This window comes from Cotesia typhae, unplaced genomic scaffold (genome assembly GCF_013202065.1).
Source record: "Cotesia typhae breed Kobodo isofemale line unplaced genomic scaffold, CoteBio_Ctyphae contig_4, whole genome shotgun sequence".
In the NCBI taxonomy this organism is placed as follows: domain Eukaryota; kingdom Metazoa; phylum Arthropoda; class Insecta; order Hymenoptera; family Braconidae; genus Cotesia; species Cotesia typhae.
In genome coordinates this window covers 10,210,376-10,224,084 of record NW_027423748.1, presented here as the reverse complement: position 1 = coordinate 10,224,084, position 13,709 = coordinate 10,210,376, and the positions used below count along the sequence as shown (strand labels likewise).

The 13,709-nt window shown below is 29.7% G+C and overlaps 1 protein-coding gene across 2 annotated transcripts in view; it reads right to left on the bottom strand.

Moving 5' to 3' along the window:
• Positions 1 to 8,724: 8,724 nt before the first annotated feature.
• The window catches only part of LOC141527037 (uncharacterized), a 155,303-nt gene continuing 150,318 nt past the window's right edge, over positions 8,725 to 13,709 (bottom strand). For both annotated transcript variants that reach the window (XM_074242280.1, XM_074242281.1), the window contains one exon: positions 8,725 to 11,871. In XM_074242280.1, coding sequence (XP_074098381.1) covers positions 11,780 to 11,871 — 92 coding nt within the window. In that variant the 3' untranslated portion in view covers positions 8,725 to 11,779. The remainder of the gene's footprint in view (positions 11,872 to 13,709) is intronic.

Sequence of the window (13,709 nt, the reverse complement as noted above, 5' to 3'; positions counted from 1 at the left end):
CGACTCACTCTATTTGTGCTTTCCACCAGAACCGGAGCAGAGGGTTCATCCCCATAACCGAGCCATCCGATTCCGACACTACACTTTCGACATCCGACAACACATTTTACACAGTACACTACCAATGAATGTGTATGCTGTGATCCTTATTCTTATCCTTATCCTTATTCTTATTTTTATTCTTATTCTTATTGTTATTGTTACTACAGAGTTCTCCCTGCAGCAGAGGACAATACAAATAGAAAGAAGCAAACCCATCTTGAATAGAGTTAAGATTTTTAAGTTTGTTCGCTCAACTATCGTGCATTGCGATCCAACATTCCGAGTTACTTCGATAAACTTGTTTCCGGATTGTCAATGATACTTTTCCGTTGATTTCGCGAGATCCGTGAAATATATTCCCGTAGTTTTGCCATTATATTAAATTTATCGACATTTTTGGTCCATGCATTTCATAGACAACTTGATTGCTTTGTTCTTTGTGTTGGTAACTTTTTTACTTTTTTATCCGGCTGAGGATACTCTGACAACGTTGTTTGTTGTGTAACCCGAAGTTCTATTGTTCAAAAGTATTCTATTACATTGAGCTTCCGCAATAAAAATATCAAAGATAAAACTTTGATTTATTTTAATGCTATGTTTGAAAAATTATACCAACATTTCATATTAATTTTATGGTGTCACCTCAAGACACTCGGGAAATATCAAGTGACGAACAATTGGCCGTGGTTAACTTTTTAAAAAATACAATCAGCTTTTAGGATTTTTAAGAAACAAAATTACATGAAACTTGTAAAAAAAATTTACCAATTTATCATTTTTAATTTTTTTAATTTAGTTTCAAGAATTTCCGACAGATGGCGCATGGTCGGATGGTCGCATGGTCGGATGGCGCATGGTCGCTTAATTATCTCACTACTAGAGAGTTCAATTTAAAGTATTTAAATCGGAGACAAAAATTAATTTTTTTGAGCAACTCATTAAAATTAATGTAAAAAAAATTAAAATACTGTGGTAAATTATTTTTTTTTATGTTAATCAGATAAAATATAGAAATATTAGAAAATTTTTTGGAAAGTTGTGAATTTATTTTGTTTCAATTACTTGAAGACACTTAAGATAATTACTCAAGAGAATCCGGAAGCGGAAATCCTAACGAAAACTATTAAAACTAAAAGTGAATTAACATTCTAGGTGAATTATTGAGTAGCAGTATCTTCAAAGATAATCGAATTATTCGGTTAAGAGTTTTCTAATTCACTTAAAGACACTTAAGATGATGACTAAAGAGAAAATAGAATTGAAAATCTATTTCACTAACTTAAAATAATTTTTAGTAAGAAATATTTGTCACTTATACATCCGTAATCTGAAATAGAAGTTATTATATTTAATTACCAAATGTGAGAATTTGAAATTCAATGAAATTAAAGCTCTTGCTTCATTGAGAATTTACCCAAGCGTCTCAAATTCTCTTTAAATTCAATAGTAATTATTGTAAATTCGTCAATCCGACAGAACTCAAGCTTAATTCAATTATCCCACTTTCGATTTATAAATAAAGCTTTATTAAGAAGAATAAAATACGAAGTTTCTGTAGAAATATCATCTGAATTTTGAAAAAAAAATTGCTACTTCTTAAAAAAGAAAGCTTTTAATAATTTTAAATATTATTGTAAATTTAATAAAGTTTTCTAGCACCTGGAGTGGATAAAAATTCACCTTTTCAACCATTTCTCGGTATTTCGAGTTCTCTGATGCAAAATAAAAGTATTGACCGTCTTTATGTTATTCAATAACCTTTATCCCTATTTTCAGGATGTTTTTTCAACTGAACGTTAGTAAACTGTCAGTAAGAATTGCACCCTCTGTGTCACATACATCGCTTCTTACCCACACTTCAACCTCGCATAAATGTTTTACGATCGTCTGAGTGCTCTTGCATTTTCCGTTATCGAACATCACTATATGTCCATATACCATTTACTAAGATCACAACGTAGTACGTCTTACCTGAATACATGCTATCACATCTGCTCTTCTCTAAATTTCCTTTGACTTTTTTTTTTTTTTTTTCCAAGTCGACTGACCTTTGCAATATTCACTTTTAACTTTTTATCTGCTTATAGATTATTATTATTTTTATTATTAATTTTTTATTTTAATGTAATAAAAATAAAGCTGTGATTTAAAAGTAAATTTAACAATCAACCTCACTAAATCCCCGACTAATTATGAAAAATCTCAACAGAAGCCCCTAGGGAAAATAATAGTTCCGTAGTCTATTAACAATTAATTACTATAAAAAAATAATAATAATACTTGTAGAAGCCGGATATCCCCTTGTCAGTCTTCAGTATTTATTAAAACAATAATTAAAACAAAGCAACAAAGCCGAGATGTTTAAACTCCGCCATACCTCATCTCGGGCTTAGATATGCCAAGCCCGAGTCTAATTTATAAATGAACATTATTATTTACCTTAATCTAAAAATGTCAGGAAAAAGGAATACGCGAAGTGATACTATAGGCTAAACGAAAAATTACACTGTACAAGTATCCAAAGGCGAACCCTTTTTCCCTACACTACTGAGACTTTCTACCTCTTAATCAATCTTTCAACCTTATAATAATATTTCTATGATGTTTATTACATAATTTCTGATAGCGATCATGTGCCGTGTAATTTTTCCGGTCTACCGCTGTATATTTCTGTAATACTACCGCACGCGAGCATCCAAATTAATCGATTTAATGCGTGTGAACTCCTGCTCTACACTTATTGTCAATTATAACTTTTAACCAAAAATTAAAGCTGCTGTTTTCATTTTAATTTTAATAAAAGCTTGGAATATTAAACAGGAAATTAAAATTAAGTCAAATATTTATCCAATAAATTTATTATTCTTAAAAATAAATATATTTGATTTAAATAATTAAATACAAGTATAAAAATATGAAAGAAAAATTTATTTTAAGACTATAAAAAATATAATTATAAAAACATTATTTAGTCAAAAATAATATAAAATGTATACAAAAATAATTTACTAAAAATGTACATTGTGTATTAATATTTATTTATTAAAAAAAAATTTTTTTTTTATTTTTATCAACATATATATTAAATAAAAAATTTATTATAGAACTAGAATTGTAACCGTAACACTTGTCCGTGTAAAGTTGATTAAATTCAATCGATTTTATGGTAGAAGTTATTACCTGAAGTTAAGGAAAAGGGAATAGAAAGGTTAAGGTGGAGAAGGGCGAGGGTGTTGCATCATCAGAAGTTGTTGCAACAAGATGGACCTTGAGATAACACGGGATTTTATTTTATGCCAAGGCTGCAGAGTTCATTGTAGAGCGGTGGAAAGACTTGGTAGATACAGATATACACATCGAGACATTGTTCCCAGTCACGAATAGGGATGTAATTGAAAATCGATATTTCACAACTGCTTTTCTTTTTTCAACTCATTGTTAAATAAGCTCACATACTTGCTTACTTGCTTACTCACTTACAATTCTCAATCTTGTGTATATATAGCTGCAACATAATATAATACAATATAAGTGCGAGCGAGTGGATGTATTAGTTTAACGTGCAAGTTGCAACCCTTGCAAGTTTTGGTTGCAATGTAACCCTGCACAGCTCTGACCGATCCAAATCTCCCCATGTGTTCACGTACAACCTCTGTCGAGCTTAAGTACTGTGCATCACGAATGTTTAGTGGAGTAGTGCCGATACACGAGCTCAAATGTGTGTACCGATATAACCTTTTCGTGACAGAAACATTGGCTACCCTTACATACACTTACATTTATTAACATCTGTGTACGTGTGTGTAAGCCGATATAACCCGCGTAATTTTTCCGTTACATCTACTTCGCGATACGGCTCGAGATGCTAAAAAATAATATTTTTTACCACATTATCTTGATTGCCGCAATCATTTTTGGGATTAAGGAAATAGCTGCAATTTATAGTAAATTTAAGGTAAAGTCTTTTTTGTCGGGGAATTTTGTTGTTGCCCAGCGTAATTGGAATTTTTTTAATTTCTCATTGTTGTGAGAGTGGATATTGAAAATTTAATACAATGCAATACAATACAATACAATGTTTATATTTCAATGATGTTGTAATTATTGTGAAAATCATTGTTGAAATTATTTTATGCATACTCTGATTCTTACTTCGATATAAAATCACGGGTTCAGTCGATGGGTTAATTAAATTGCTGGTTAATTAATGGTTTTTCGGTTTACTTTTCCTGGATGAATGCTCGGCTTTTACTGAATTAAATTACGCTTTTTAGTAATTTTATTACGATAAATATTTGCGTTATTTTCTGTTGAATTGAAAAGAATACTCTGTAATTTATTTTTAAAAATTTATTCATAGAGTTCCATAATATTTAATTAAAAAATTTTTCATTTTTTATTTAGAATAAAATTGATGGTTACAATTTATTAAATTATTAAAATTGTTGGAATTTTATTCAATTAAAAAATAACAATATAAAAAATTTATCTAAAGAATTTTAATAAATTGATTTTTTAATTAAAAAAAAAAAAAAATTAATAATTAAAAAGAAAATTGAATTTTTTTTTCGTAAAAAAAAAAAATATATATAGTTATTATTTTTGTATGAAACTAAATTAAAAAAAGAAAATACATGAAGAAATTGTTTATTACCTCAAATAACGTATCCAATAACTCAAAAGTTAATGTTTGCTTTTACATTTACATTAGAGATATAATCTGATTGACCATAAGAGAACAAGAAAGGGCAACTACAGGTTACACAGCTCGAGGACTATTCGTGACAGTCGTGTATGATTTCACTAATATACGGATAATATATACATAGCGACAGAAATGGAGATATGCTCTGCCAATACAATGCCCGGCAAGAATATGAGAACACCCGCATAACCCTTTCTCTTAACTATCAAATATCCTCATCCAGAACTTAATACTTCATGTCTATATTTAGTGTCCTCACGAAACCCGGGGCTAGGTCGGTGCCGTACGAGGGTGTGTGACTCGTCAATAGTCCAAAGTCGTATGTTATGATCGCAATATTAAGGACTAAATATAATTCCTCGGTATCAGTTCTACGCACTTTAGTTTCTCTCCTGTCATATTTTACCCTGAATCATAGCACGACAATGACCGAGCTTTATCCCTCGTAGATGTTAAAGCTGATACTGGTGACCCTATCATAGAATCAGTAATCTAATAGCAGTGCTTTTTGACTTTTCTATCGGATAATTAAATGTAAGAAAAATATTTCCGAATTATTTATTTTATTAAAAAGTAATAATGGATTTTGTGCATTAACATAATTATTTGGAGCAGTATTTATTTAAATAAATTATTTAATGCTTTTAGAGAAAAAAAAAATTAATTTTTGTATTTAAAAAAAATAGTAATAATGTTAAAAATAATTAAAATAAATTTATAGGCTGTAAAAATAAAATCAAAGGTATTATTTTATTTAAAATAAATTTTTTATCAATGTTATTAAGAGAATATAAGTTACATTTCTATAAAATTAATTGAATTTCACTATTATTTATTTATCGAAAAGTATAACGATCGTGGAATGATAAAACCTAATTACAATAATAATTATAACGTTCATTAGATTTCCAAGCGGAGATTTTGCCAAAGAATATTGAAATTTTAATATTATTTAATTACAATAATTGAATTAACTGAAATTAAAGTAACATTTAAAATTTATCGAGCGAAGACACATCTAAGTGCAAAGTGAACTTGTGCAATTATCGTAATTTTAATGATACTTTTAATAACTTCTATTTAAAACTTACCTGTCGTCACTTTTCAAAGCAATAGAGAGTGTAAGAGGTAATTATAATTAAAATAGAACAAGAAAAACTTTTTTTTTCTTTTTTTTTGTCAATTTAATATTATTATTTTCCCAGCCAAAAAAACCATCAAAAGATAATCAGAGTAACGTTCTCCGTGATTAATCAATCGGCAGCATTTGTCACGGCTCATTGCTGGTGTTTGTACTCAATGTAAATGTGTCCCGGGTGTGATAATTTAACGGCGTTTTAATGTAAATATATAATTGAGGGGCGTAGCGGTCTCCTGCTCTACAAATTGTCAATAAATATATTTTATCCACATGCACACCATCCGTGATTTGATAATGATCAATATTGAACGATTGTTATAGTGAATTTTCAGTCCCGAAGGAGAATTGCGCATTTCCGTTGATAACTTTTATTATTTCCCTTGTTAGTCACTAGCTCCATCACCCTCCACATTTGAATATTCACCTCAAGTAGAGATTTTTAATAGAATTTACGGAGTTTTTAAATAATTAATTCCTTCTCTCCGCAGTATAATGATAATTATCGACAGTCAATCATTAACAACCGATTTAGAAGAGCATTACGGGCGTATAAGAAGAACACAACCCGATAAATCCAAATAATAATTAAACGCATAGAATAATGCGAGTGATAATCGAGTTTGAATAGATATATTGTAGAGGAGGAGTGAACAGGCGAGACTATTCCGGGTAATTCAGTAAACTACCGATCTGCATACCCCTTTATAACTGTGTACTCTATTGTTTAACTTTATATTCACAAGAGCCATCAGTTTGACGTAAACTATTTCATTAAATATTTTGATAGACCGGGCAAGTTTCAAGTCTACTTGGTTAGTTGGCAAGTTATATTATTAATATACTCTCACTGGTGTCTAGTGTTATAGCTTGAGTTTACTCTACACTCTAGTCTCTACTCTCTAAAGTACTGACACAGTGCACTGTACAGATAGGAGATGCTAGATAGATCTAACAGTCGGTCGGTAATACGAGAAATACTGTTTATTTTATTATCAAGTCGCTGCAACTAAATCAATGTGATCTGTGAACCGGGGGAGGACTCGGGTGTCGGCCAATGTTAAATTTGTCTATTTGGATGCGACGAAACCAACTCGCTTTGATGAATAGACTATTATAATTCACAACAGGTGTAACACAATAGCTCAAGGCTTTTATTTATAATTCACATCTAGTTTCACTTTATTGTTGGTTTTGTTATTGTTACATTTTTAGAATTTGATAACTGGTTCAAAATTTGGATTAATGTAAATATTATTTAATTTTTTTTTTATCTCATTTAAAACAATTAAATTTTAAAAACGACTTTTTTCAAGTAATTTATTTATTTATTTTATTTTGACATTTTTTAAAAATTGCTTTTACTTTTGATGGACAATATAGAAAAAAATTAATTTATTTGGAAAAATGCATTGCCTTAATATTAAAAAAAAAAAAAAATAAATGAAGATAATAAAAAAATCCCTCTTTAGGTAGAAAATTAAAAAAATTTATTAATTCAATTATGAATCATTTTTTTTGTATTAAATTTTTGTAAAAAATTTTTTAATTAATTAAAAAAAAAAAGCTTACAAAATACTGAAAAAACTTTTTTGATTTTTTTAATAGATATATCATTAAATTGTTAATTTTTTTTTAAGTTTGTTGACAAATTAATAAAAAATATAAGACAAAAAAAAATGAAATCTAATTAGAAAAAAAAATTCATCGATCTACAATAGCAAAATAAAGCAATAATTACATAAAGCAGTAGATAGTCAACATCGACGGAATATCTAGTCGATGGAAACACATATTGTATTGTGTTGTGTATTATTGGCGCATTGTATCTCCGATGATAACATTGCTCTCTTATTCGATTCAATCTATAAAATTTGCATTAATACATATTCAAAGCAGGGCACTTGCCCGTTTTATACACAACGAGCCATTAGAAGGAACGATAGGAAGTATGTGTATATCGTAGATCGTATTGTGTAAAGAGAAACAGTAATAGAAATAGAAGAAGATATATATACAGTGTGCTCCGGGAAATCGGACCGCTAACGAGGTTTTATTGTCGTGGATCCACTGCTACGCGAAAAAATTTAAGTCCAATGAATTATAGAAAGCGTTTTAGTAATAGCTCTGAAGCTTCGAGTTGCGTTATGGAAATTCTCAGCTGGAAAATTACTGGAAGGGTTTTTTATTTAAAGTTAGAGCAGAAGGCGTAGATATCGAATCGAATTGTTATGAATTGGGAATTACGAGAGATGTTTCTGGGGCATGGTTTCACCTGGAATATCCGATGACCAAGTTGTTGAACAAAATGTCAAATGACTATTTATATATGAATAATTCAATTAATTAATTTTATTTGATTTATGATAATAAATTTAATTTTAATATTTTATTACAATTAATTTTAATTAAACAGAAATTTACTTAACTTTTGTTGAAGTTTAATTTATTAATTATATTCAATTCAGAATTTTTTTTTACAATCAAATTAAATCTGTACTTAAATTTTACATAAAAAAAGTATTTTTTAATGAAATAAAAAATTATTTTGAAGAGTATTATCGTTTTAAATCGAGAAAAATTCATAAAAATAATTATTTTAAAAATATACAAATATTTTTGGCTATATTCGACAGTTTAAAGTTATTCAATATTTCCGTAATAACTCTGATAATTTTGACACAACCTTTAATGTCAGAATTAAAGATAATTTTAGAAATAATTGACAGGGTTTAAGTATAAATTACACTCAAAACCTTATTCTATTCTAGTAATAACTTATCAGAATATGTAATTAAATAAAAACAGCAAGAAGTATTGAATAAAAGTAAAGTAAATTTTCAAATAATATTTTTATTAATTTATTACTAAATATGCAAAGTATATACATTAGGCCATACACATAAATACATAATATTTAATAGTTAATATTTAATATTTAATATTTAGTGAACGCCTCAAGGGTGTCTAATAAGAGCAGGTATAATTTAGCTCCAGGCACACGCAATAATTATTCTACGAGCTTTTCTTGTCACCTTGTCTAGGCATTAAGACAATCGTTATACATTGTTTCGAGGGCCGCACAATTATGCATTTATTTACAGACATGTTTATCATGTACAATTTATTATTTTCATATTTATATTTATATAATTATTCTTAATAATATTCATTACGTATGTATAATAATTTACATTTTACAATTAACATTTTTTTTTGTTCCAGGGATGATTTTATCGGCAAAAATTATTTTGATTGTAATTTTTTTTTCGGACTGCTGGCTCACATTTTAAAGGTAATTTTTGAACGAATTTTATTTTTTTTATCGATAAATATGTAATATTTTTTACTAAAAAAATTTTTTTTCAATTTTATAAATTATAAGTATTTTTAAAAAAATTTTTTAAATTATTATTATCGTCTTAGATTATTAAATTTATCATAAAATAAAGTAAGCCGTCGATAATTGGTTCTTTTACCTCACTTAATAATATTTTTCTCAAACAAAAATTTTATAAAAAAATAAATAGCAAAATTTTAATCTAAGAAATCTTTAGAATTCTTTGCTTCGAAAAGATAAGAAAGAAATGAAAAAATATAAACCAGCAGAGTGAAGCATCTATTGCATCTTGAAAGCTGCTCATCCGTACTTTCCATTCACTTTGTTTATTTTTATTTCATTATCCCCATTGCCATTAGAGTAATGAAATTTCAGGGATATCTCTTTCAGGTTCAGTAGGTGATACGTCTGATGAGATAAGGCTGAAGAAGACTCAATTTTAGTGTGTGCTCCGACCACAAAAAGAGCACGAAACTCTACTCTCTTTAAGGTGACTATCGGAGCTCTCGGTATTTTGCTCTACTTTATTCTACCTCCAATTCCTCTAACCTTTTATCAGCATCCCTCTACTCTGATCTTTTGTCGGAATTTTTCCGACTAAAAACCCATTGATCTCCTATTTCTGTAATTGTACCGTGAGCACTTTTGTCTCTCTCCGCTCCGCCTCTTTGCCTCTGGCTTTTATTTTCTCAAGACTTATCACCCATCACATACGCTTGATAACTTATTTTTTAGCTTTTTATCCTAGCCAGTTGGGTCACCTGAGCTTTTATCCTCCACAAAAAATATTATCACTTCATATTTTTGGTAACTTTTCAGATGTATTCAAAAAATTTCATTAAAAAATTTATTTAATCCAAAAAAATGAGATTTAGAATTTTTTTTAATCCATTACGTAATTTTTTCTTTAAAGTTCATTAAAAATAGAGCAAGTAAAAAAAAAAAATTGACTGTAAAACTAAACACTCACTCTAAAAAAAAATTAATATTCAAATTTTTTTGCCAACTTTCAATAAAAAAAATTTTTTAAGAAATTAAAATTAAAGTGAACTTTTGTCCTACTATATTTTATATTTTTTGTTGGAGGTAAAAGCTCAAGTTACCTTTTACTCTTTCTTATCTATATTGTAATTATGATAATGACAATAATAATAATAATAATAGTAATAATAAAGATAATATTTAAACTCTCGATAAATCGCTCATTCATATATACACTTAGCTACTTATCAAAAATTATTCAGCGTTTGTTTAAAATTTATTCAGCTAATTTTATCCACAAAAGACTTTTTCACCTTTTTAAGACAAAAAAATAAAACTTTATACACTTATTTTATTTTATTTATCAACGTCCAACATTGTCTCGTTAGTCAACAATTTAAATATATTTCATTTATAATTATAATTTTTTATTATTTATCTAATATTTTCCTCAATGCCAAAATCTATATTTACACTTTTTTTTTTTTTTTTTTTTTTTTTTTATTATTCATTTTACCACTTTAATTGTTCATTTAATGACTAGTAATGGTTGTCCGAGTGAAAAAAATAAATATTTTTTTTTGAACCTACTAAAATGATTAATGGTTCATTTTAACAAATAAAATTATTTTTTGCGGGAAATTTTCAAAATTTTTATTAAAAAATACTTTCCAAAAAATCATCATCAATGTTTACATTAACATTTACAATCACTAACGATGATGAGTATTGAAAGAAAACTGTGTAAATAAATAAAATTAAAAATAAATGATGATTTTTTCCACCCGAGCATAAATAACGATACAATATCTGCCTAAGAGCACAATAGGTAATTTATTAAACTTGTAACCGAACTTTTGTAGAGAGAAACAATAAATAATCGTTGATATGAAATTAACCTAGGGAAGATTTATCGGCAGTATTATCATCTAGTTCTAGAAATAGGGCTTACGAATGGAACCCGCGAGGCTGATACCGCGGACAAATAAACTAAGACAATAAAATACATTTGTAGTTGAAATACAAAGTAGAATAATGGTAATATATAAAATATAATGGATAAATAACAGCGGGAGAGAACAAAGGGCCGAGGAACAGAAGACAAATAAATCCGCACGTAATAAGTAAACAAAGATTAGCAGATATAAGGTTAACAAATAAAGCACACACGGGCTGTACATATGACGATTAATTAATTTACCCGGTACCGAACTCCATCCCGTCCCGTCTGGAAATATCTCGAACAATATCCCATTATATCTGAACATGATTGTCTTTGGTCATGGAACACTGGTTGGTATACAACGAACGATACGTTCTACCACCAATACGAGTAGAGCCATCGCTATAGTTATATATTTATAGGTAACTATAGCGGAAACTTTATATTTATCCTCGCACACTCTACTGGCATGGGGCTACTGCTCTATCTCAGATCCCTCCTTCTACTTGGCATTGTACGTGTTACACGCATTCATATACTCCTTCAGCTTTATCCCAATGTTCACAGCCCTTTGTTGCTTCGAGGCTTACAGAACAATCTGAAACCTTTCGTCGTACTTACCAAGCGCTTTCAATCCATCCTCACTATCCGATCCAGTAATACCATCACCGCTACCAACACCAGTGACAGACTCGGTCTGATAAAATTTCCGCTCCCACGGACTGAAACAATAATTAATTGTAACGTTTTATTTTTCAGTTGTAAATTTTTTTTTTTTAAGTAATTTAAAGAGAAAGTAATTCATTTTTGGGAAAATTTCGTCGTTAGTTATGTTTGGAGGGTTCTTTGTAAAAATCAATATATTGAAAAATATAAAAACAAATTTATTTTTTTTGACGATTTTTGGAGTATTGAAAAATTTAGAGTGGCTTCAGAAAATTAAAATTTCGATAATTTTTAATCTAAAAATTAAAAAAATATAATAATCAAACAAAAGTTCAATTTTTAAGGATTTTGATAATTTAAAAAATTTTTAAGTGATTCCTAAAACTATTTTTATCGAATTGATTTTCTGAGAAAGTTTTTTGAAGCATAAAAAAAAATCCTTTTTTTTTTTATGCCAACCTATAATACAGCACAGAAAAACTCTTGCAAAAAATAAACCCCAGTTATCTGTTCCAATAATAATGTTTATAATACTCGTTAATTTATAAAATTGAATCACGGGCAATTGAATCGTGGAATGGAACTTGTTGAGCGTTTAATAAAATCAATAGGTGCAGACACCTAGTAGCTGTAGGTGCCAGACAGAAAACGTAAAGGATTTGAAACAGGAAATAAAGTTTAAAAAACAGCGATGGAAAAAGTACGTGCGAATGACGACGGGCGAAAAGTTTTCGGTAAATCGGTGGCGGATTCAGGTACCGAGGTGAGCTCGCCGTACTGTGTACAGAATCAGCGATAAATGGAGTAGCGTGAGTTTGAGAAATAAAAATAGGAAAGGACAAAACTAATATAGCGCAAGATGGAAGATGGAAAATGGCGACGGGAAGGGAGGCCGGGGAACGACTCGAAGAAATTGCTCTTAACCATCTTCGATTTTCTCGTTAGACGAATCGTTCAGCGGATAGAAGTAAACCGGAGTTTTCTCGGTACACCTTTCGCATTTTACCGCTCCCTCGGTCTTTGTCTTTCGGCGTTTCCTCTCGAGCAAGCCAAAGGGGGTGTGTTACAACGGTAAGCTTTTCCTCTTTGTCTTCGTTTTCGTTTTTGTTCTTTCTTCTTTTTTCCGCGGACTTTTCTCCTGGGTCAGTGGTGCTAAAATGGCGGCTGAAACGGCGAAATAATCGGTTCGTATCTGCACCTGTTTCTGTACACCGACGGAAAGAAAGTTGCGGTGGTGTAAATTCTGTTGGTAGAATTAAACAAAGAAAAGAAGAATCTCAACGTCCCCTCACGATTATATCTGAGCGAAATAGCCAATTCCAATGAGAGCCAGCACAGGGCGATGAGGGATCATCACGTGCAGGAAAAGTGTAAGGATAAGATGAGAGAGAGAGAGAGAGAGAGAGAGAGAGTTATAAATGAGTGCAGGGTTTCCAGTAAAGAGCTGAGGAGAATTCTGTTGAATAAAATGAGAAGAGGAGGAGCAAGAGAGGAACACACAAGTCATGGGTTTTGTCCGCAGGGAGCTTTTTTATAAGGCCATTTTCTCTCGAGACATATAGTCCAGATAAAGAGAGCCAACTAAAATTGGATCGTGGCTTTGACTTGATAATTTTGCTCCAGATATAACTATTATAATTACCGTTACTCTCGTATCATATTTTATTTTATTATATTTTATCATTTCATACGGATCGAAGGAGAGGAGAGACTTATAAGCGGGCTGTATAATTAGTTGTTTAACGAGACGAGCCAATTACGATTCAAATTAAAATCAACAGACCGAGGTTTGTTTTATGCTATTTTATTCCTTTTTTTTTTTTTTTTTTGCGGACTGCATGTAGCTCTTGACGGGCTAATTTTAGATGGGAATTTCTTTTGTTTTAGGTTATTA